General features: G+C 39.4%; 1 protein-coding gene across 2 annotated transcripts in view; it reads right to left on the reverse strand.

The window, feature by feature from the left end:
* The window catches only part of ttf2 (transcription termination factor, RNA polymerase II), a 76,047-nt gene that overhangs the window by 19,025 nt on the left and 33,144 nt on the right, over nucleotides 1-23,878 (reverse strand). For both annotated transcript variants that reach the window (XM_073045435.1, XM_073045434.1), the window contains exons 9-19: nucleotides 16,944-17,025; nucleotides 15,599-15,712; nucleotides 13,035-13,185; nucleotides 12,222-12,327; nucleotides 10,052-10,251; nucleotides 9,647-9,800; nucleotides 5,411-5,502; nucleotides 4,707-4,795; nucleotides 2,049-2,176; nucleotides 1,357-1,527; nucleotides 220-278 (exon numbers count right to left, since the gene is read on the reverse strand). In XM_073045435.1, coding sequence (XP_072901536.1) covers nucleotides 220-278; nucleotides 1,357-1,527; nucleotides 2,049-2,176; nucleotides 4,707-4,795; nucleotides 5,411-5,502; nucleotides 9,647-9,800; nucleotides 10,052-10,251; nucleotides 12,222-12,327; nucleotides 13,035-13,185; nucleotides 15,599-15,712; nucleotides 16,944-17,025 — 1,346 coding nt within the window. The remainder of the gene's footprint in view (nucleotides 1-219; nucleotides 279-1,356; nucleotides 1,528-2,048; nucleotides 2,177-4,706; nucleotides 4,796-5,410; nucleotides 5,503-9,646; nucleotides 9,801-10,051; nucleotides 10,252-12,221; nucleotides 12,328-13,034; nucleotides 13,186-15,598; nucleotides 15,713-16,943; nucleotides 17,026-23,878) is intronic.

The raw sequence follows: 23,878 nt of genomic DNA on the forward strand, positions 1-23,878 counted from the left end.
ACAGAAGGGGAGTTGATAGGTGTGTGGGAGAGAATAAGTTGCACGTGTACAGGGAAACAAGAGGTGAAATGGAACTGATAAAAATTGCTCTGCTTGTAGATGGTCAAGGACCACTTCCTGTACTATAATAAAAAAGCCTTCATTGTACCTAGAAAAAGAACACTTCCCTTCAGCTAAATGTTTTTCCAAAAACTAAAGCCTTCATAGAATTATACATACCTTTTCTGGAGTTCTGGGCTGCTTCTTATTACTTTTAATTCCTCTAGTAGGGCAGAGATCTGGCAATAAAAGAAACGGGTTGAAAAGTGAGGTTTTGGTTGTATCACTTCTATGGTTGAGAATCAGCTGAAAGGTGATGATAATGCAACAAAAATTCAATTTCTAAACCATGCATAGTTTAAGATTTCTATTTGTTATTAAAACAGATCATATGAATGGTTCCTCATATAAACTCCATGCCTTTGTACTTCATTTCTGTGGGTATAACCTTTATCCTTGCAGACGGAGTGCCATGCTCTAGAATTACTCTTACAGTCCTTATTTCTGACCAATTCTTTGTTTATTTTCCCCTAAAACTCCTTTGGAAGTTCCAGTTTTCCCTGCAGCTTAAAATGTTTTGCTATGGCACAGCAGTAAATAGACCCAAGTTATTTTGTGATTCTTCTCTCCATTTTTCACAAATTTCTTTATCCTCTTTACCGTCAACAATATTCTCCTCCCTATTTAATTCTCAGTTCATCCATCACATATAACTATCTGAACTTTTATTTAAAATATATGAGTGTACATAAAAAGCTTAAGATCATTTATACAGTACTGGGTAGACAGAGCAAAGGACCTGCCTAACTTGAAGACTGATGAACATTCACAAAATCTTGTTTAACTTTCTTTCCTCAATACAATTCAACTCATCATCCAACCCATTTTAAAATAATTTGCTGTGGCAAACAGATTGACTTGATCGGCTAAATACCTGTGTTTTCAGGAGTTCAGTAAAGCACTTTGAGATACTTACTACACACTGACATGACAACCACTAACTGAGTGAATTTAACATATATTACAAAATCCCAAAGTCTAGCCTTTCTTTTGTTTACGAACCCAGCAATTTGACATGGTAGGACCTGTAACTTCCCACCAAATTACACTCTTGAGAGGTAGAAACATATTATCATTCTTTTATAATGGTTGGGTCTAAATCCTGAAACACACTAGCTAACAATAGCTTCATCAGAATGACAGAAGTAATTCAAGGTTGGGACACATCAGCACATTCTCAAGGACAATAAATGCTCACTTTGCCAATGACACCTTCCACGTTGCATGTGATTTCATTAACAAAAGATCTGAACATACCTTGGTGCTCTCTCTGGTGCTCTCAAACAGGTTGGCTTTGAAGCTGGTTCCATTTAATTTCACAGTTGAATTGGTGCCAGAGGTTGTGGCCTCTAACAATGATAATGCATTCATCTGCTCCTCCAGTGAGAGGGTGATACCTTCAGATTCCATTTCAGTTTGACTGAGAGCCTACAGTGGAAGATAATCAATTTAAAAATAAATCCACAATAATTGGTTAAATATTTTCAAATTGCTTGTTGCAACTACAGATTTGCAGTGGAACAGATAAACCAAATGCATCAATAGGCCTCAAAATTGTTGTTTGGTGATCTCTGTCCTGCTGTGTGAACCTGAATGTTGGTTGAGGAAAATCCAATTTAATCCTTTATTTTCTAAAACTACAAAAAGGAAAAGTTTCATCTTCTTGCAAACCCAAATGGCATATTCATGTGATTATGGCTGATTGTGTTTTACACAAAAGGACTATTACCAAATGAGATAAAATCCTTGCATATCTTCCATTAGAGCTCTTCAACACTAATAACTTCCATGGTATTTATTTTAAGTGGCTTCCCCTATTTACATCCTTTACCAAGTTGCAAATTTTATTTGCAATTTAACCTCCAATATTTGTAATTTTAAAGGAGGATTTTGTTTAATGTTTTGTATTCTATGCGTGGTCAGTGCACCTGGGGTCAGTAATTTCTTACCGTCTTTAACAGAGATAGATGACAGCAACACTGCCGAAGCCTGAGCAGTGATGATAAGACATGGACAGTGCTCGAACTGGATGTGGCTTTTCCACCACTGACTGACTCATTACGAAACTCTTGACTAACTAAAAAAAAGCAGGACACAAACAGAACATAGTTCATATCTTTCTATAAATATGTTTGCATATTATTTATAATTAAATTGCACAGTATTTCTGGGATTTGAAGAGGATGTCTGTACATAGACTAGACCTTGAACATACTCTCTCTGTTAGGTTTGTCACATTAGTTCACCATCTACACAAACGGGTCTAACATACTATATGAAACTATATGCCATAAATCAAGTCTCACATCTACATGAAAAAATCACTAGCAGTGATAACGGGGAGACAAAGATGCAAACAAAGACTGTATCTTTTAAAATGGGGTGAAATTAGCAATTTTAAGTATTGTAATCTGATGCTCACACCAGCAGGAATGATTCCTTAAAGCTTCCAAGCAATAAGTATTTCATTATCCAGTAATGATTACTAGAAAAAAATCAAATAATCAAACAAAACTAAAACTTTCAAAGTGGTAGATCAGGCACATAACTATTAGTGGCACACCTTACTAATGAACATTCAGGACCTAAACAAACTGCTTTCCAAGTAGAATTTTCTAACTTCTAACCCAGCTTAAAGATACTTCTCAAAAATAGATAGTTTACTAGAAGAATAATATTACTAGCTTAATAAAGACATTTACATCTTCTAAATCTTGCAAATATTCTTCAAGTTGCAAAGGGGGAAGAAATCCAAAATCAAGTTCAAGTTTGTTGTCATTTGATTGTACATATATACAATCAAACAAAACAGTTACTCTGGACCACGATGCACTCATAAATCATATATCACACACAGCACATAAAACAACATATTATAAATAATAAAATATAATACAAAATACATGTGAAGTGCGCTGCACAGGTAAATAGCTCAATGTCCTAGAGATGAGACTTAAGTGGTAGCAGGGTAATCATTAGTTTCACAGCCTGAGGAAAGAAGCTGTTACCCAGTTTGGCAATTCTAGTCCTGATGCTCCTGTATCCCTTTCCTGACAATAGTGGGTCAAAGAGATTGTGGGATGGGTGGTAGGGATCCTGAACAATGCTTTAGGATCTTCATCTGCAACACTCCTGGTAAATGTCACAAATAGGAGGAGGGAGACACCAGTGCTCCTCTTAATGGTTTTTGCTATCCTCTGTAGAGTCTTGCAGACTGATACCTCGCAGTTGCCGTACCACACGATGATGAAGCCAGACAGAACACTTGATGACGCTCTTGTAGAAAGTTGTTAAGAGTGCGGGCGGAGAGCATCGCATGCCTCAATCTCCTCAGAAAGAGTGATTGCTGCTGTTCTTTCTTGACTAATGAGGTGTTGTGGGTCCAGGTTTGATTGTCCACTATGTGCCGAACAAGGAACTTTGTGCTCTTCACATGGCACAGCCTTTGATGTACAAAGCAGAGTGGTCAACCTGTGCCTTCCTGGTCCACAATCATCTCGTCTTGCCGATGTTGAGACTCGGGTTGCTGTTCTCACACCATCTGACAGGCCTCTCAACCTCCTCTCTGTATGCCGACTCATTATTGTTGCTGATGAGGCCAACCACTGTAGCATCGTCACAAATTTGATGATGCGGTTTGAGCTGATTCTGGCAGTGCAGTCAAGGCAGCAGCGTGAACAAAAGCAGGCTGAGCACTGAGCACACAGCACTGAGGAGCATCAGTGTTCAGCATGATGAAGCTTGAGATGTTATGGCCAACTCAGACTGACTGAGGTCTTTCTGTGAAGAAGTCCAAGATCCAGATACAGAGAGGGGTGTTGAGTCCCAGTGAGGACAGTTTATCCACCAGTCTCTGAGGGATGATAGCGTTAAGTGCCGAGCTGAAGTCGGTGAATGATATTTTGACGTATGAGGTATTGTTTTCTAGACGGGACAGCACGGAGTGGAGGGCTAAAGCTATGGCATCATCGGTAGACTGGTTTGAATGCTAGGCGAACTGGAAAGGGTCAAAAGTAGCTGGAAGGCTACATATAGCACAAACGTGGTATTTCATTACAGTTAAATGCAGTAAATGCAATATTGAGGACGGTGTTGGAAAATAGGCAGATGTAGCACATCCAAAGTAAATACAGAGAATTGTAGTGTAATGGAGTTGGTGGCCAGAGTGAAAGAGACACCGATAAGAAAGGTACATTTTAAAAGGGGTGTAGGGACTGAAATCAAGGCTATTATTTACATATACGCTTTTGAAAATGACATGACTGCCAAAAATCCAGTTTGACTGAAGACCAAGATCCCAGGTTATTCAGTGTTGCTCCTTACAATTAAGCAAATGCCTGAAGAAGAGTATAATATGCAGCACTCATTCAGCAATCAATCTAGTATTTTTTTGAGGGGATGCAAATAGTTGACCTTTTAATGCTTCAGGTCCAAACATATTTGTCACAACTCCACAGATGCTGTCTGACCTGCAGAGTGTCAGTATCATTTTCTGAAAACATGCAATGTTCCTTTAATGCTCTACTTCTAAACAGACACAACCCCTAGATACTCAATTTGCTGTCAATTATTCACAAATGTCTATCTTTTAAAATTGGCTTTCTTACCTTTGCTGAAAGGGTTATCTACCTGGGAGGATGAAGCAGCTTTATGGTCTTTGCCCTCATGTCTCTTCAGATATGACTGCAAGGTTGACCTACATAAAGAAAAAGTATTGAAACATTTACATAAACAATCTGCACCTGAAAGTATGGTAGGGCATCGCTGCATTTTTCAAAGGCCTGAAATGGAGAACATTGTTAACTTTCATTTCATCATTTGGTCCTTGCACAGAAGCAGAATGTTTTTAAGTGAGACTAAAAAGAAAGTCTTTTAACTACTTTGCTGTTAAAATTACAGCATGGGAATAAAATATGACAGTTCAACATGTATTGTTTAAAAATGCACAGATCTTTTTGTAAAAAAGTTAAAAGTTGTAAATAAATAACAAATGCACACATTTATGTACATTGCCTTTTTCCAATTATAAAAAAGCTTCTAGATAAATATGTCTGGAAAATTTAGCAGCAGATGGGGCACCAGAGAAAACCCAGAGGTTGCTAAGCAGTATCTTGCATAATTGTGCCATGCTTTTGATTTTACCCTGCTTGGATGACGTCTCTTTCTGGCAATCACACTTTTATCCAAAGAAAACTTAATTAGCAGGTTCCACAAAATTTGGCTGAAAATGGACAACATTATCCCAATAATAATGCAGTGAATAGTAGGAACAGCAGCGTATGCTGTTGAGCACACAACTCCTCAAACATACCTGGAGCGAGCATACAGGACAGAATAAACTGCCTCCTCATCCTCTGATAGTTTTAGTCGATGACTTCGATTAAATCTTTGAGGCAAGACAACCTGTAAGTAAATAATTTATTCATGAGCTAACTATTTACGACTCAGAAGGCCCATCAGGTTGACAACTTTCAATTAATATTAATTATTATTTCTCATCAATCCTACTTGATGGTCTTGTACTATTTTTGCCACAACAAAGTTCAAAGATGAAACTTTTCATACAATCCATTCTAATTTTGTTTAGAGATACAGCAGTGTTCAGGGTCTTTTGGGCCAACAAGCATACGCCCCACGCCCCCCCACCAACTACACCCATGTGACCAATTAACCTAACCCGTACATCTTTGGACTGGAGGAAATTGGAGCACCTGGAGGAAATCCATGCAAGTCACTGGGAGAGTTTACAAAAAGTGGTGCAATCAAACCCTGGTTGCTGGCACTGTGGTAGCATTATGATAGCTGCTACGCTAGCATGCCTTCCTTAATGACTTTGATGAGAGGATCCTGTGCACTGTAGGTCTGGCTTACAGGTATAGCAAGCAATATGGAAGGCTAACTGTATCACAAAGGAAATGGAATAGCAAAGTTTTTGTCCAACTTTATTGGGGATGTAAGAATCCACCTGGAATACCAAGTACACTTTTAGTTATTACAGGTGGAGAAAGAAATATGGTTGCAGCCACGTTAATTCCTGAGATAAAGGGACTGATGCATGAAGGACAGTTGAATAGTATAGGCCTGTATTTCGTGCAGTTTTCAAAAATAGGAGGGGATTTTGCTGAATTACATAATTTTGAGATAGATTAACAAGGGTGGATGGCTCCCCCTAGTGGGGTATCTAAACCCAGGGGACATCTTCAGAATGAGGGGTCACCCATATAGAACACACACGAGTAATAGCTTCTTCCTTTAGGCAGTCATGACTCATTGACATTCTCTACCTCAGAGAGCTGAGGAGGCAAAAATTATTCAAGGCAAAGAGAGAGTCAAGGACAATCAGGGAGAGCACAGGAAAGCAACTGGATCAGCCACAATTTTACTCACGCTCCTGCTTCTTATGTGCTCTCAAAAGATGAAACTTCTCATTAAATTTCCACTTTCACTGAATTTTAAAGCACAAAGCTAAAACAGGTTGTTCCAAATTCACTGGTAAAAGCTTGTCAAATAAATGTTGCTAATTGTTACATCTAAACTGCAACACGAAAACTAGGGCTTAAGCCAAATCCATAGATACTGTTGTCAGCTGTGCACTGACTTTGATGTTTGAAACAGCAAATCGCTGTTTAGCTGAGCTTTACTGGTCACATGTACATCGAAACGTACAGTGAAATGTGTTGCTTGTGCCAAATCCAATCAGTGAGGAGGACTGTGCAAGTGTCACAACACTTCTGGTGCCAACTTAGCACTCAGACAACTCACTAACCTTAACCAAACATCTTTGGACCTATCCATGCCAAATTAGTATAAACCCACCCGAACAACTCTAGCCCACAAGGAAATTGGATCCCTCAGGTTCAGGTGTACACGTGGCCCCTTGTACAGCAATAACTTCAACCAAATGTTTCCAGTAACTGTTGATCAGTTCTGCACATCAGCTTTACCCCTCTCGGAATCCTGCACCAACCTGACTTTCCCAAATCTACCTGCATATTGAAATCCCTCATGACTATTGCAACATTGCCCTTTTGGCATGCATTTTCAATCTCCAGTTATTACTTGTAGACCATATCCTCACTGCTGTTTGGGGGTCTGTATATAATTCTCATCAGGATCTTTTTAGCCTTGCAGTTTCTTAACGCTATCCACAATGCTTCGACATTTTCCGACCCTATGTCACCTCTTTCTATTAATTTAATTTCATTTTTTACCATCTGAGCAATGCTACCCTTCTGCCTTCCTGCCTATCCTTTAGATATAATGAGTACCCTTGGCCTTTAAGCTCCCAGCTATAATCTTACAGCCACGATTCAGTTTGCCTGCAACATCATACTTGCCAATCTGTAACTGTACTATGAGTTCATCGATCTTAATCCATTTACTGTGCACATTCAAATATAACACCTTTAGTCCTGTAGTCACTCTATTCGATCTTGTCTCCCTTTTACCTTACAATTTATCCTGTTGACTGCAATTTTGCCCTATCAACAGTACCTCCCTGCTAGAATTCTCACTACACATTGCTTCTTTTTGTAAACCAACTACCTCATGAATGAAGAAACTCTTCTTGGGCTTCCAGTCGGGTATAGGTATCCATTGTACCTGACATTTCGATGACAAACTCTGTCAGGGATGAAGATGGTGGAGCTTGTCATCAAAATGTCAGTTTTAATTGATATCCGTACCCAACTGGAAGCCCGAGAAGAGTTTATTCATCATATACAATAGGAAAGCACTGGATCCTTTTACAACTACTTCACTTCAGTACTATCGCTCCGGTTCCCATCCATGCCAAATTAGTTTAAACCCACCCGAACAATTCTAGCTCAGAAGGATATTGTAAACCCTTGGGTTCAAGTATAACCTATCCCTTCTGTACAGGTCATACCTTCCCCAGAGATTCCAATCATCATAAATCTGAACCCCTGCCCCCTGCACCAGTTCCTCAGCCACACATTTACCTGCCAATCATCCTTTGCTTACCCTCACTGGCACACGGAACAGAGATTACTACCCTGGAGGTCCTGTTTCTCTGCGTTCTACCTAGCTCCCTAAAATCTCTCTTCAGTACTTCCTCACCTCATCTACCTACCTTATTGGTACTAATATGTATCAAGACTTCTGGTTGCTCAACCTTGCCCTTGAGAATGCCATGGACAAAATCCGAGACATCCCTCATCCTGGCACCAGGGAGACAACATACCATCCGGGTATCTCTATCTGGCCCACACGAACTTCGTCTCTACCCTTATCTATGTTGTTGCTGTTGAGTTCCATCGAGTCAACTCATGGCGAACCTATGGATAGTGTATTGTCCATAGGGTTTTCGTGGTATGATACAGAAGTAGATTGCCAGGCCTTTCTTCCGCACGGATATTGGTTCTGTTCCAATTCGAGTACAACCAGTCCCTCTTGTATGGGTCACCCCTTCCCCAGAAAAGATTCCAATGATCAAAGAGCTTGAAACCTTGTCCCTTCACCGTCTCCTCAGCCACTCATTCATCTGTCCTACCTACATGAGCTGTGGCAATGGGAGTAATCTGGAGATTACAACCCCTTGGAGGTCTTTCTCTGTAGCCTCTTTCCTAACTCTATACACTCACTGTCTAGGGCCTCTTCCCCATTTTTGCCTATGTCATTGGTGTCAATATGCACAATGACTTCTGGCTGTTTCCCCTCCCCCTTAAGAATAGTCTGCAGCTGCTCCAATCATGGACCTAGCACCCGAGAGGCAACACAACATCCTGGTGTTCATTCTGTGGCCACAGAATCTCCTTTCTGTTCCCCTACCTATCGAGTCCCCTATAACTACTGCCCTGCCTGACTTTACCCTTTCCTGTCAAGCCTCTGGGCTGGCCACAGTGCCAGCAACCTGGCTGCTGCTGCCATGATCTAATGAATCATCCCCACCCACAGAATCCAAAGAGGTGGACTTGTTGCTGAGGGGAATGGCCACAGGAGATCCCTGGACTAACTTGTTAATCTCCCTACCCCTCCTGGTCATCACCCACCTTCTGTCCAAAACCTGTACTCTGGGTGTGACCACCTCTTCAAAAGTCTCGTCCATAACATCTTCAGCCACCCAAATGATTCTGAGTTCATCCAACTCCAGCTCCAGCCCCTTGACCCGATCAATCAGGTGCTGAAGTTGATGTCATCAGGAAAACCGCCAGGTATCCAGAACTCCCACATCTGACAGGAGGAGCGTTTCATCCTAACTACTCTATACTAAAAAAGGAACAGGCTTACCTCTTCTTAAAGCCTTCATATTCTATCACTGGCACACTCTGACAACAGCTGCTCTGCTTAAGCCTACCCTCTTCTTATTTCCAGCTGAGTTTAGGCCTCTGGTGCCGGCACTTTCTGGGCCTGCGCAGCTGAAAAAGACTGGCCTTGCTCAAATCTGCTCTTTTTATCCTCTCTCTCCCAACATTGGTGGGGCTTTTAGAGTTGGTTAAAAGATCAGCACAACATCGTGGGCAAAGGGCCTAAACTGTGCTATAGTGTTCTATGTTCCAAAACTGGCAAGTCTGAGCAGCCAATATACCAGAGGCTTGCCACTGGAGTCAAGCTGGTCCTTATTTCTTCGCAATAGAAGGCTTTTGGTGATGATGTTGAGGCGTTCACCACCCTTCCTAGTCCCATTATCGACTTGATTCTTCCAAAGCTTAAAATCATCAAATGGGGAGCAGTGAAGGAATCTGAAAAAAGAGGGAAAGTTTAGAAAGATGAACAATTCTTCTTCTTCAACTGCATAGTTAGCTTCAATTAACAAGGCAAAAATGCATAACTTGGGGGTCATATTTTTAAAAAATGCTTAAAGGAAGAGAACATATTGAGAATTCGCCAGGATAAACTTGAAATAATCTAGTTACTAATGCAGATAATACAAATAAAGTTTGAAACAAATTCAAAAACAAAGCGTGAATGTTGCTCTGGCTTGTCATCTTACTTGAGCAAGGAGTACATATCCAGGAGGTTGTTTTGTATTGGTGTTCCTGTGATTGCCCAGCGACTTCCAGCTTTGAGTTTACATGCTGCCATTGATGTTTGAACTTGGGGGTTTTTAATGTTGTGAGCTTCATCCAGGATGATCCGAGACCAAGCTATCTTCAGTAGAGGTGAATGTGAGGATTTTGGTTTAACTGAAGACTGAAAACAGCATATCAGCAGAAATGATTTTTCAGTGGAACGCAGTTACATATAGAGGATCAACAAATTACTTACTTTCATTGAATTATCCTAAAAGAGTTTAGGATATGGAAGCAAATTTTAGTTATCTCCTTTACTAACATAGTTATAATACAGTCAATCCACCCTTCCTTAAAGTTGCTTAAAGTGTTATCTCACTAAAAATTCTACAGATGTTTAAATTTTTAAAAAATTTCTGATGCCTATAAAGGGTATTCATCACCCCTCAGAAGTTTTCATATTTTATTGTTTTATAACATTCAATCACAGTAGATCTAATTTGGCTTTTTTTGACACTGATCGACAGAAAAAGTCTTTTTCATGCCAAAGTGAAAACAGATCTGTACAAAGTGATCTAAATTAACTGCAAATATAAAACACAAAATTATTGACTGCATAGGTATTCACCCCCTTCAAGTCAGTATTTAGTAGATGCACCTTTGGCAGCAATTACAGCCTTGAGTCTGTGTGGATAGGTCTCTACTAGCTTTGCACATCTGGACACCAATTTTTCCCCATTCTTTTGTATAGAACTGCTCAAGATCTGTCAGGTTGCATGGGGATTGTGAGTAAACAGCTATTTTCAAGTCCAGCCACAAATTCTCAATTGGATTGAGGTCTAGGCTCTGACTTGGCCACTCCAGACATTAACATTGTTATTTTTAAGCCATTCCTGTGCAGCTTTGTCTTTATGCTTGGGGTCACTGTCTTGTTGCAAAACAAAACTTCTCCCAAGTCCCTGTTCTCTTGTAGACTGCATCAGGTTTTCTTCCAGGATTTCCCTGTATTTTGCTGCATTCATTTTACCTTCTACCTTCACAAGCCTTCCAGGGCCTGCTGCAGTGAAGCATCCTCACAGCATGATGCAGCCACCACCATGCTTCATGGTAGGGATGACATGTTTTTGATGATGTGCAGTGTTTGGCTTACACCAAACTTAGCGTTTAGTCTGATGGCCAAAAAGCTCAGTTTTGATTTCATCAGACCATAGAACCTTCTTCCAGCTGAATTCAGAGTCTCCCACATGCCTTCTGGCAAACCCTAGCTGAGATTTCATGTGAGTTTTTTTTTCCCAACAGTGGCTTTCTCTTTGCCACTTCCCCAAAAAGCTGTGACTGGTGAAGCACCCAAGCAACAGTTTTGTAAGTGCAGTCTCTTCCAGCTCACCCACTGAAGCTTGTAACTCCTCCAGAGTTGTCATAGGTCTCTTGGTGGCCTCCATCACTAGTCCCCTTCTTGCACAGTCACTCAGCTTTTGAGGACTACCTGCTCAAGGCAGATTTACAGCTGTGCCATATTCTTTCCATTTCTTGATGATTGACTTAACAGTACTCCAAAGGATATTCAGTGATTTGGAAATATTCTTGTACCCATCTCCTGACTTGTGCTTTTCAATAACATTTTTGCGGAGTTGCTTGGAGTGTTCTTTTGCCTTCATGTGTAGTTTTTGCCAGGGTACTGACTCACCAACAGTTGGACCTTCCAGATACAGGCGTATTTTTACTACAATCAAATGAAACACCTTGACTGCACACAGGTCTTCAAAAACAGATCTCTATTTAACTAATTATGTGACTTCTAAAACTAATCAGCTGCACCAGTGATGATTTGGTGTATCATATTAAAGGGGGGGGGGGTGAATACTTAATGCAATCAGTTATTTTGTGTTTTGTATTTGTAATTAATTTGGATCACTTTGTAGAGATCATTTTTCACTTTCGCAGTGTCAAGAATAAAATCCAAGCAATGTTGTAAAACAGCAAAAAAATGAAAACTTCCGAGGGAGAGGGGTGAATACTTTTTTAGGCTTTGTCTGTTAGTATGTGACTTAGTAAGAAGCAATAAGAGTGCACATAAAATTAGTTATCCATCAAGAAGATGGTTCTCTTCAAAGTTACCCATGGCATCATGAACCATAACGTTTAACTTACATTCGCCTCTTCATCTTTGGCTGTGCATTTTCCTTTTTCATTCTTCACCGGGATCTCCTTTGCAACAAGACTATATGTCGTTATAACAACATCAAATTCTGAAAGCCTAAAGAAAAATTTCAATAGCTTGGATTATGATTAATAAAATAATGTCACAGCATTTGTTTCGTTTCTACTTTCCATATGTCCCTTAATGTCTACTTTCCTGAGCCAAGTGAGACATTCCTTCTAGATTGCTATTTCTTTCTACTGGCTTTATTGTTCAATTGATGGAGCAAACAAATGTCTTGGTGTTATTATTCATTCCCAGAAGTTGGGAATGAGAAAGCGGCAAGTAGCCTTGCCTAGTGCTTTCCTCAAAGAGTATTTATAGATTTTTGGGGTATTACCTACATTATACTACTGTGTGGCCTAATTTATATGCACAGATCAACACAACTGTGCATCTTCAACTAAACAAATCTAATTTTACACTAATGTTAATAAAATCATTTAGAATCAGTTTACCAATTATTTAGTTAATTTACTATACTAACACAGACTGATCTGTAATTGTACTTAACACAATTAATTGTAATTGGTTTATTACTGCCACATTTATTGAGATAACAGTGAAAAGCTTGAATTGCATATTATTCATTCAGATCAATTCATTACCCAGGGAATTCATAATGATCATGAACAAATATATTCAGAAACGTTGACTAAGTGTTACACTAAAAACAGAGTTGAACGTACAATGCTGTCTGAAGTATTTTTACAACAGTAAATGCAGCATTTAAGAATAGGGAGAAGAATGCCACAGGTACTCACACCTTTGCTGATTTCTCTCTGTTTGAGCCATGGTACATGTATATACTTAGTTTATTCTTACAGACATGCCGCTCAATTTCCATTTTCCAATGGTGGATTAGAGATGCCGGACAAATAACGAGTGTTCCATTAGAGACAGCAAGAGGATTTTCTGTCGGAAAACAGATATTTAAATGAAATGCGAAACGTAATTGCAACATGACAAAAGAAATTGAAAATTCTTGGATTTGCAAGAAATCATATTAATGCCACGTTGCAATGGGGGAAAACTTCACTCTACAATTAATTATGGAATCTTTATGGGTAAATAGTACACAAACAAGAAAACTCAGCATTTCTAGAAATAAATAGTGAATATAGAATTGTTTATATTTTACAGTTTAAATAAAATACAAACCATTACAAACTATAAGCAGTAACAAACAAGAGATTCAAAATGTAGGTCAGGCAGCATCTGTGGAGGGGAAGAGAGTAACATTTAGGACCGACACCTTTCATCATATAGAATATGAGGTGTTGTTCCTCCAGCTGAATTTGGCTTCATCGTGTCAGTAGAGGTGGCCGTGGACACGTCAGAATGAGAATTGAAAAGGGTAGCCAGCGGAAGATCTTAACCTTTTGTGGCAGAGAGAGCAAAGGTGCTCATTGAAACAGTTGCCTAATCTGCGTCGGGTCTCACTCACGTCGAGGCAACTTCTCTGGGAGCACCAGATACAATAGATAATCCTAACAAACTCACATTTTGGTGGACCACTTCACTCTAAGCACCTTCACTCTGTCCACCGGTAAATCTGATTATCACCTCCCTGTTCTCTTTCTCCATTTCCTATTCTGGTTATCCTCTCTCTCTCTCCCCTTCTATTCTCACCTGCCCATCATCTTCCTCTGGTTCTGGTCTTCCTTCCCTTTTTTCCATAGATCACTGTCCTCTCCTATTAAATTCTCGCTTCTTCTACAGCTCTTTATCCCTTCCAGCAACCAGCTTCTTACTTCATCCTCTCTGCCCACCCACCTACCTTCTCCATCACCTGATTTCACCTACTACCTGCCTGCTTGTACTACTTCTTACTCTGGCTTCTGCCCCCTTCCTTTCCAACCCTGATGAAGGGGGATCAGCCTAAAATGATGACTGTTTCTTCCCCTTCATAGATGCTGTCTGACATGCTAAGTTCCTCTAGTACTTTGTGTGCGTTGTTCAAACTTTAAACAATATCTGACTTAAATGTTTGAATTTTTACTAAACAAGTTGTAAAGTAAAATGGAGACAAACTTATAAACAAAACAGTTTAAGCAGACTATTTCTAAATTGCCATATAGGTGAAATAAATCTCTGAGAGTACATTGGTCTCCAATAGCACCAGCTTTGTGAGTCAATAACAAAGACAAAAAAAACAACTAAATTTTCTACAATAACAGACAACAAAAACATACAGGGTATATTCTTTCTACAATAAAAACATATTTTGGTTAGTGGTTTACAACATCAATTTCAGTGCTACAGATGTATTGTTGTTCAAGTACAACAGCAAATATATATGGAAAGAAATGAAGTCATTAATGCAACCTTTTATGGTACAGCCAAGGTAATGGAAATGTTTAATTGGACAAATTTAACTCAGAATTATTAACTAAAGATAGTCCCATGATCTAATGATCAAATCAAAAATTTTTTTACTTACCTTCCTAAATAAAAATCATTTAAGTTATAGTTGAAATCAAATTATGAGCCATCCACTAGTATTTGCTTATTTTGTCATTATTACACACGAAATAGAAAAGAACAAATTATACATTTTTTAAAGAAACTACATCCACTAATCTGGTTAAAGATGGTCAGTAATGCTGATTCCGGTTTTTAAATGACCTCCAGATCGACATAAAAAGACACATTTATCATGTTGGTTCTTTTTTGTTAAGTTTAAATTGCTTTTTATCGCTTCCCCTCTCTTCATTAAAATATCAGTTTGGATTCATAGAATGCCTCTGTGCTCACCATCAAAAGTTCTTACTTAATGCTTACCTGTGAGCATTCTTAACTGAGACAAAACATCTACTGAAACAACTTAAGTGCATGTGCACAAAGTACGTGCATTCAGTTAGTACAATGCCAAGATGACACAGTGAATATTTTTCTTCTGATGTACAGTAATCTCTCTCTGTATCAGCTTATTTGCATGTTTGCATAGTACAGCATTTTGACCAGGATACCTAAAGAACTTCAAGCTTATAGTTTAATACCATCACAGGATATTTTGCGCAGAAGCTGTCAGTTTAACATTTCACTGGGAAGGCAGGACTTCAAACATCAATTAAGACATTGAAGTGTGTCAGTCTATGGTGATCAGATTCTGGTGTAATGCATGAATCCATAAGCCTCTAAATCAAATACAATGATGCCATCACTAAACCAAATATCACCTTCCTAAGTAAGAAGCTCCACCATGGTAGTCGATTAAGGAAGGTATAATGGCATTTTCTTTGAAAATTAACATGACATTTGGTAACCTACAGTAAGTGTTCTTTTAGGCTTGTTTTTAAATCATCGATTTTCCTCTGCAACTTACCTGTTTTAGAGAGCCACTCCTCTGGTTGTTTCTCTTTCTTCTTTTTCTCCTTATAACATTGTGCTAAGATGAGTGCAATCATTGTTAGAGTCTTCCCTAATCCCATGTCATCTGCTGTAAGAATAAGAAAGCAAATATAAACTTGACAAAATCTACTAAAAAGGGACAAAGATCCTACTCCAGTGCAGGCAGGGGAAATTTTGGTGCAAGCAACTAATCTGTGTATCATTCTTTTTTCTACTGGAATACATTAAATATAGCACCAAAGGAATCTGTTTTCACTGTGGAGAGAGTAATGAAGGAGGGTTAACTGCAACAAAATAAGGGGCTGGTCATTTAAAACTGATGTGCATAGGATTTGTTTTCTCTCAAATGATAGCAAATCTCCTCAATTCTCTGTCCCCTTGGGTAGTAGAAGCCAGGTCATTAGATATACAAGGCAGAGATGGATAAAAGATTGAGGAAACAATGTTATGGGACCTGGCACAGGAGAGGAGTTGAGGCAAGCATAGATCAGCCATGATCATATTGAATAGTGGGGCAGGTCTGAGGACCTACTCCTGTTCCTATTTTCTTGAGTTCTCATTTTTAGCTTTATATGCCAGCAAATAGCAAAACAATACCTTTCCCTTATGAATGGGGAAATAGCAAGTGATTGCAGGATTTGGAGGACCCAATACAAATTGTTTGTAATTCTGCCAAAATTAATTTATCTACATATTTAATTTGCAGCATTAACCACTAAACCTATAAAGATTTAATACTTATATAATAAATAGTTGCTAAGGATTGTTTACAAAACAATCTCCAACTCCAAAAGCAATTATTGGGTTAAAAACTTAATTACTTCCAATGAGAGCAACTTCAATTCTTAAGAATGCTATTGGATTGAAAGAAGTCCAAACTTGGCTGAACTAATGTTTGAATAAGGCAAGTTCTTTACATATATCTTTGTTCTATGCATAATTTTAAGACAGTACATGTGTGGATACATCTCACTTCCCCTCAAAAGCTAAATAACTTTAAACACCAGATAAGCACATTTTGTAAAAGTTCTTAAACAGACCATCAAACAGAAGTTTTCACCTACAGTTATTTTGAACATATAGATTCAATTACTTCAAGATATTAGTTTAAATATCCTGGCAGTAAATGACAAGAAGATTATGCCACCTAACACTTGTTATTACGAAACAATACATTATTTAAGCTGAGATAAGCAATGTCACAAGAGTGCCACATCTTCTACTGAGTATTTTATTTTGGCTTTGATACAAATTATATCCTCCTGAATACTCTTCAAAAGTGGGTCACATTTTAAAACTTTTCAGGGAGGCATTCTTACCCAGTATACCACCAGATGGTTTTTGCTTCTCCCGCCAGAGTAACCAAGCCAGTGCTTGTTTCTGATGAACTAGCAGTGGGACCTGTGAAGATATATCGGTTTCAAATAATACTTAATGCTCTGCATTTCAAATACATATTTCAAATTGTTAGTTGGTTGAAGTTGGATAAATAGTGAGACCCTTGCTTATGTGACACTGGCACAGAGCCTTTGTTTCAAACTGTAGCGGTTCAATCCACCTCATGATTTGAGCTCTGTAATATTGTAAATGACTATCTTCTTTTGCACAGTAACCAAGCCTACAGCTTGTATAGTCTTCCTCTTTGTAAAGAATAGAGTTGGGGACGTAAGGAGGAAATTTGGGAAATTTGTTACTTATGATCTGCCAGTTACAGCTGTCTGCTGGTTTTCAAAATACTGTAGGCGGGTGTAAGCAAATTAGATGATAATGAAGGAAGTCGATTATCTGATGCATCTGCTATTATTACATTTCTAAGAGGCAGATTATTTTAATTGTTATTATTTTGTGGACTATAGAACAATTCATTGCAATTAACTAGTGTACTAAATTTAAAACGATGCAAATTTATCTGCCTGATTTGGTGGCCCACAGGCAGCTGTGCCTGGATTTGGGATTATCTTCCCAAATCAAATGAATGATTCTAAGAGAAAGAGATTCAGCTCCACATGACAAGTAAACTGAGTTCCTTTTAAAATTTTATGATAATGCAATTAAATGTCTCACCGTTCACTGTGGCTTTGTTTTAGTCCTGTGTAATACGTAGAACACAGTAATTAGATTTATATATGATGTTATGTGATTCCACGTGTTAGACTGGATAATTGAAAGTTTGAAGATAGGTCATCTTTTTGGAGTTTTTAAAATGGAAGGAAATGTAAAGCAATCTTGGCATTTTACAATGATGTGATATAGATCTGTGATTGAGAAATCTGCTGGATGTTCATCTACTTCACTTTTTGTTATTCTTTTCCCAAATAAGGGAGCACATAAGAAAGTTATGTTTCTACCTAGTTAGCCTGACAGTTGTGGTCAAACCAAGCATGATCAGCACATGTAGCTTTGAATTGCTTGAAATTACCGGTACTTTCCCACTGAACTTACACATAATGGAGTATTTACGTGAAATTGTCAATTTGTGTTCGTTTCCAAATGATTATGGGATTCTCACTAGGATGATTCAGCAATAGGATAATATTGTAATAGCCTGCTTCAGAGAACAACTGTTTGGCCAACAGACTGAGGAAATCTTTAACTTGTATTTGACTTTTGGTAGGCGTCTCTGATAATTATCTCTGATAATTGCACTTCATAGAACCAATGTAGGATAATGTACAGCAGTTACATTGTACATTAGACTTGTGTAATACCTACAACACAAGAATTAGGTTTAGATATAATGTAATGTGATTTCTTGTATGAGACTTGTCATTGTAAAATTTGGATATAGATGCTACAGAAGACAGCTGCTGATAGATTAGTTATAATCAAAGCGTTTCCTTTAACCCTTTTTTACTGATCTACTGATACTGACAGTGAAGGTCACAGTGATGGGGAAGTAGTACCTGTATGTGGGAAGGGAATAAACCAACAACTCTACTTAACTGTGGTGACAGTTTTTTGCTGAAGGTTAAAATAGATTAAAGGTGGTAGTCTCTTTTATCAAATGTTCTGCCCTGTGCCTACATGTCCCTGTCCTATGTCATTGGCTATATTTAAAGTGGAGGTTGACAAGTTCTTGATTAGTAAGGGGGTCAAAGTTTATGGGAAGAAGGCAAGAGAACAGGATCGTGAGGGACAATAAACCGACAATGATGAAATAGTGGAGCAGACTCGATGGGCCAAATGGCCCAATTCTGCTCCTATGTCTTGTGGTCTAAAGCAAGGTCAAGGATTAACACATCAGCTGTTTTGGCATATTATACCCTTCGTAGTTGAATGTCAAATTTTAAATTCTTAGATATTCCGTATTCCTAGCATAGCCTTTGGTAATTTCAAGTGAATCTTCTTTGATACACAGCTATGATCTTTTGTTTCTTAAATAGTCCTACTACCCTCTTTCTCTTTGAGTCATCCTCTCCTTTTGTCATTTAATCTCTCCTACCCTCAACATTATCAGAGACTTCTCTTTACTCCTCTCATTCCCCAGTTCTCTGCATCTTAAAAAATCAGTCTAGCTTTTCCATGTTCTGATGAAGAATTCAACTTGAGACATTCTCTCTCTGTGAAGGTTACATGCCCAAGTGAATATTTCCAGCATTTTGATTTTATTTTAAGTAAGTGTGCTAATTAAGCAGATCTGTAGTAAAAACACACAAAGTCTGATTAGGTTTATAACTAATAATGCTACAACCTGAGAAAATCTACAGCATATAATCTGCACAAATCTGTTTCAATTTGGAATACTGTTGATGTTATCTAGTACTTCTATTAAAGAAGTTGCACCTTGAACCAAAACCATAAATAGAGAATATGTCTCTGGCGAGTACTGTGAGGGTCATGTTTTTTGACTTCTCCAATGCGTACAACACCATCCGCCCTGCTCTGCTGGGTGAGAAGCTGACAGTGATGCAGGTGGATGCTTCCCTGGTGTCATGGATTATTGATTACCTGACTGGCAGACCACAGTACGTGTGCTTGCAACACTCCTGTCTCCCTTTCTCTTCACCATCTACACCTCGGACTTCAACTACTGCACAGAGTCTTGCCATCTTCAGAAATTCTCTGATGACTCTGCCATAGTTGGATGCATCAGCAAGGGAAATGAGGCTGAGTACAGGGCTACGGTGGGAAACTTTGTCACATGGTGTGAGCAGAATCATCTGCAGCTTAATGTGAAAAAGACTAAGGAGCTGGTGGTGGACCTGAGGAGGGCTAAGGCACCAGTGACCCCTGTTTCCATCCAAGGGGTCAGTGTGGACATGGTGGAGGATTACAAATACCTGGGAATACGAATTGACAATAAACTGGACTGGTCAAAGAACACTGAGGCTGTCTACAAGAAGGGTCAGAGCCGTCTCTATTTCCTGAGGAGACTGAGGTCCTTTAACATCTGCCGGACGATGCTGAGGGTGTTCTACGAGGCTGTGGTCGCCAGTGCTATCATGTTTGCTGTTGTGTGCTGGGGCAGCAGGCTGAGGGTAGCAGACACCAACAGAATCAACAAACTCATTCGTAAGGCCAGTGATGTTGTGGGGGTGGAACTGGACTCTCTGACGATGGTGTCTGAAAAGCGGATGCTGTCCAAGTTGCATGCCATCTTGGACAATGTCTCCCATCCACTCCATAATGTACTGGTTAGGCACAGGAGTACATTCAGCCAGAGACTCATTCCATCAAGATGCAACACTGAGCGTCATGGGAAGCCATTCCTGCTTGTTGCCATCAAACTTTCCAACTCCTCCCTCGGAGTGTCAGACACCCTGAGCCAATAGGCTGGTCCTGGACTAATTTCCACTTGGCATAATTTACTTATTATTATTTAATTATTTATGGTTTTATATTGCTATATTTCTACACTATTCTTGGTTGGTGCGACTGTAACGAAACCCAGTTTCCCTCCGGATCAATAAAGTATGTCTGTCTGTCTGAAGGTTCTCGGTCATCCAAGTTATCAAGCAAAAGTAAATCAAGGCAACCGGATTTGCTGTGTTGTCTGGAAGATGTCTTGCTACTCATCCGAGAGGCTTCTTCAGTTCTGATCCATGGGGGGGGGGTGGATAATTTTCCAGGTTTTGAACTCTATGAACGTTTAAAGGTGTAACAATCGCATGAGGGTCATTAAGAGTCAAAGAGGTAACGAGGGTCATTACTCTTATCTTTGCATGAATATAAGTGTGAACTGTTGTGGAGACACCAGAGTAGAGATGTTAGGACTGCATTGTAGGTAGCTGAAGGTGTTGTACCCCACCTGCTCTGTTCAGGGATGGTTTTCAGTTTGACAACGATGGTTTCTTTAACCCCTCTTTCAAACCGCCTATCCTCCCTGTTCAAAATGTGCACACTGTTATCATCAAAGGGGTGTCCATTTTCCTTTAGACATAGATATACAGCTGAGTCTTGACCTGAGGTGTTAGCCCTCCTATGTTGGGCAATCTATTTGTGTAGTTACTTTGTCCCCGCGATATACATATCTGTGCAGTTCTCACTGCATTAGTTAGCATATACAATATTGCTCTGTTTCTGGTTGGGAAAGGATCCTTGGGGTGGACAAGTTTCTGTCTGAGTGTGTTTACCGGTTTGAAAAATACAGGGACTTGGTGTTTGGTGAAAATCCTTCTGAGTTTCTTGGAAACTCCAGCTACATATGGGATGACTATGTATTTCTATCTGCTTTGCTCTTTATCTCTGTCTTTTTTGGACAGAGAGGACAGGTGGTTTGAAAGAGTGATTAAAGAAGCCATCCTTGTCAAACTGGAAAACGCATCCCTGAACAGAGGGGGTGGGGTATGACACCACCTAACAGCTGCTTACAATGCAGTCACCACAACAGCTTACACCTCCATTCATGCAAACAGTAATGACCCTCTTATTATCTCTACAACTCTTAACGGCCCTCATGTGATTGCTATACCTTTAAACAACTCACAGAATTTAAAAGCCGGAAAACTACCCACCATGGATCAGAACTGAAGAAACCTCTCGGATGAGTAGCAAAACATCTTCTAGACAACACAGCAAGCCCAGTTGCTTGACATATAGAGCAGGCTTTTGTAGAAAAATCTTCACTTTTCTTCCTTTCACTCCAAATATTACAAAACATTATTTCAAAAAAAGGGTACCCAAATACCATCTGGAAATGTGCAGGGTGGCACAGTAGCATAGTGGTTAGCACAATGCTTTACAGTGCAGGCAACCTGGGTTCAATTCCCTACACCATCTGCACATTCTCCCCAGCAAACTGTTTCGTCCAACAGTCCAAATATGTACCGATTATTTGGTTAATTAACCATTGTATTCGGGTGTGATTAAATCGGGGGATTGCTGGGTGGCCAGAAAGGCTGTGCTGCAAATACACTGAGCAAATCCTGCACTATGTCCTAAGGTCAGTTTTAAGTTTGAATTAGCAGTGCAGTGTCATTGCTTGTTAAAAAATGTAGAAAATTCATTTCAGCCATTATATGGTTACCCTTAGAAATATGTAGCAGTTCAGAGTCACATAGCATAGAAACAGGCCCTTCAGCCCAACTGGCCCATGCTGACCAAGATGGCTATCCAAACTAGTCCTATTTACCAGGATTTAACTTCGTTCTAAACTTTTGATATCCATGTACCCATCCAACTATCTTTTAGAAGTTATTACTGTATCTGCCTTAAGTACTTTCTCTGGCAGCTCATTCCACCAACACATCATCTACTGTGTAAAAAAAAGTTGCTTCTGAAGTTCTTAAATCTTTTCCCTTTCGTCTTAAACCTATATTTCTAGTTGTTGATTCCTCAATACTGGGAGAATGACTGAGTGTATTCATCCTTATCTGTGCCCCTAATAATTTTATACACCTCTCAATCTGCTATACACCAAGGGAAAAGTCCTAGCCTGTCCAGCCTCTTCCCTTTACTCGGTCCCTCAAGTCCTGGCAGCATTCTTTTTAATCTTTTCTGCATTCTTTCTAATGTAATATTACCATTTTATAGCTAGCTGGCTGACCAAAACTGAACACAATACTCTTAAGTGTGGGCTTACCAACACCTTGTACGACTACACCAGGACTTCTCAAATTCCAAACTCTTTCTCTCTTCCGCTGTCCATCGATTTCAATGTTGACTGTGCTGAGAGTTTAGACTCTGCAGGCACGTTTATGGGCCACAAGATCAGCACACACCATCCAGAAACTCTACTCCCAACACAACTTGCACAGTAATAAGACAGACGGTGTCATGCCCCCACCATACAGTGGGCTTCCAAGTCTGATGCTAAGTGGTACACAGGAGTGTAACAGACTTAGTGGATAAGGAAGCTGCCCTGCAGTGACAACTACCTAGACTAGTGATGCCATCCGTTGACCAGCACTCTGGTTCCTCCGCATGCCACCAAGGTGGCTGAACCATTGACCCTTTTGGATTCATCTGCCACAGACACCATCAAGACGTCCTCGTTGGGTGCAGCCTTTGCCTAAAGAGGCATAACCTACAAAGTAGCAAAGGCATGTTTACCTCCTTGACTTAGCTAGCCACAATCCTACTACTAGATCCAGTCTAGTAGTATACTGATGGAACATCACCTTCACGGCTAGGTTAGACCTGCCAGAGAACAAATCTCCGCCTTACTTCGCTGATGTTCGGCCAGTGTCACTGTTCGGCCAAGGTAGGATTTTGTAGGATTTTTCCATACTAAATGGCTCCCTGACTGATGAGTTATTTAAATTTTTGGATAAAGAGGTTCTTGCAGGAGTGCAGCAGGGTTGTGGGAAGGAGGATGAAAGGGAAAGACTTCCATTGAAATGAATGTCACAATGAAGTTGGCAATGCAAAGTTACTATGGTTTAGCACTGAGGCCTGGAAGTTTATTGAAGCATTTTTAGTGTTCCTAGATTTCCAGCTTATTCTCATTTCCAAATGTAGCCAATTTTAATTTATTTCTGTGTTAAATACAAAACTAATTTCCCTAGTATACAAAACAAGTCATGGTTTGGGTGACATGAGCGACAGCAATTTAAATAAAACACAGTGGAACTTTTGATAGGAAATAACGGAATTTTTCAATTTCCATCTTTTGAAGACTCATGTGCAACAAGCCTTCTCAAAACTTGTGGAAATGTTTTGGAGCGCTGATCCACAGTATTTAACATTTGATCCTATGAAAGAATGTAGATTTTGTGGAAGTTACCCCACATTATTAGAATGCAAAGAATCCATTGCTTTTACTAATAATGCATACAAACAATACAGAAATAAGGTCAGGTAATACAAATTGCTT

This window comes from Hemitrygon akajei, chromosome 5, assembly GCF_048418815.1.
Source record: "Hemitrygon akajei chromosome 5, sHemAka1.3, whole genome shotgun sequence".
In the NCBI taxonomy this organism is placed as follows: Eukaryota; Metazoa; Chordata; class Chondrichthyes; order Myliobatiformes; family Dasyatidae; genus Hemitrygon; species Hemitrygon akajei.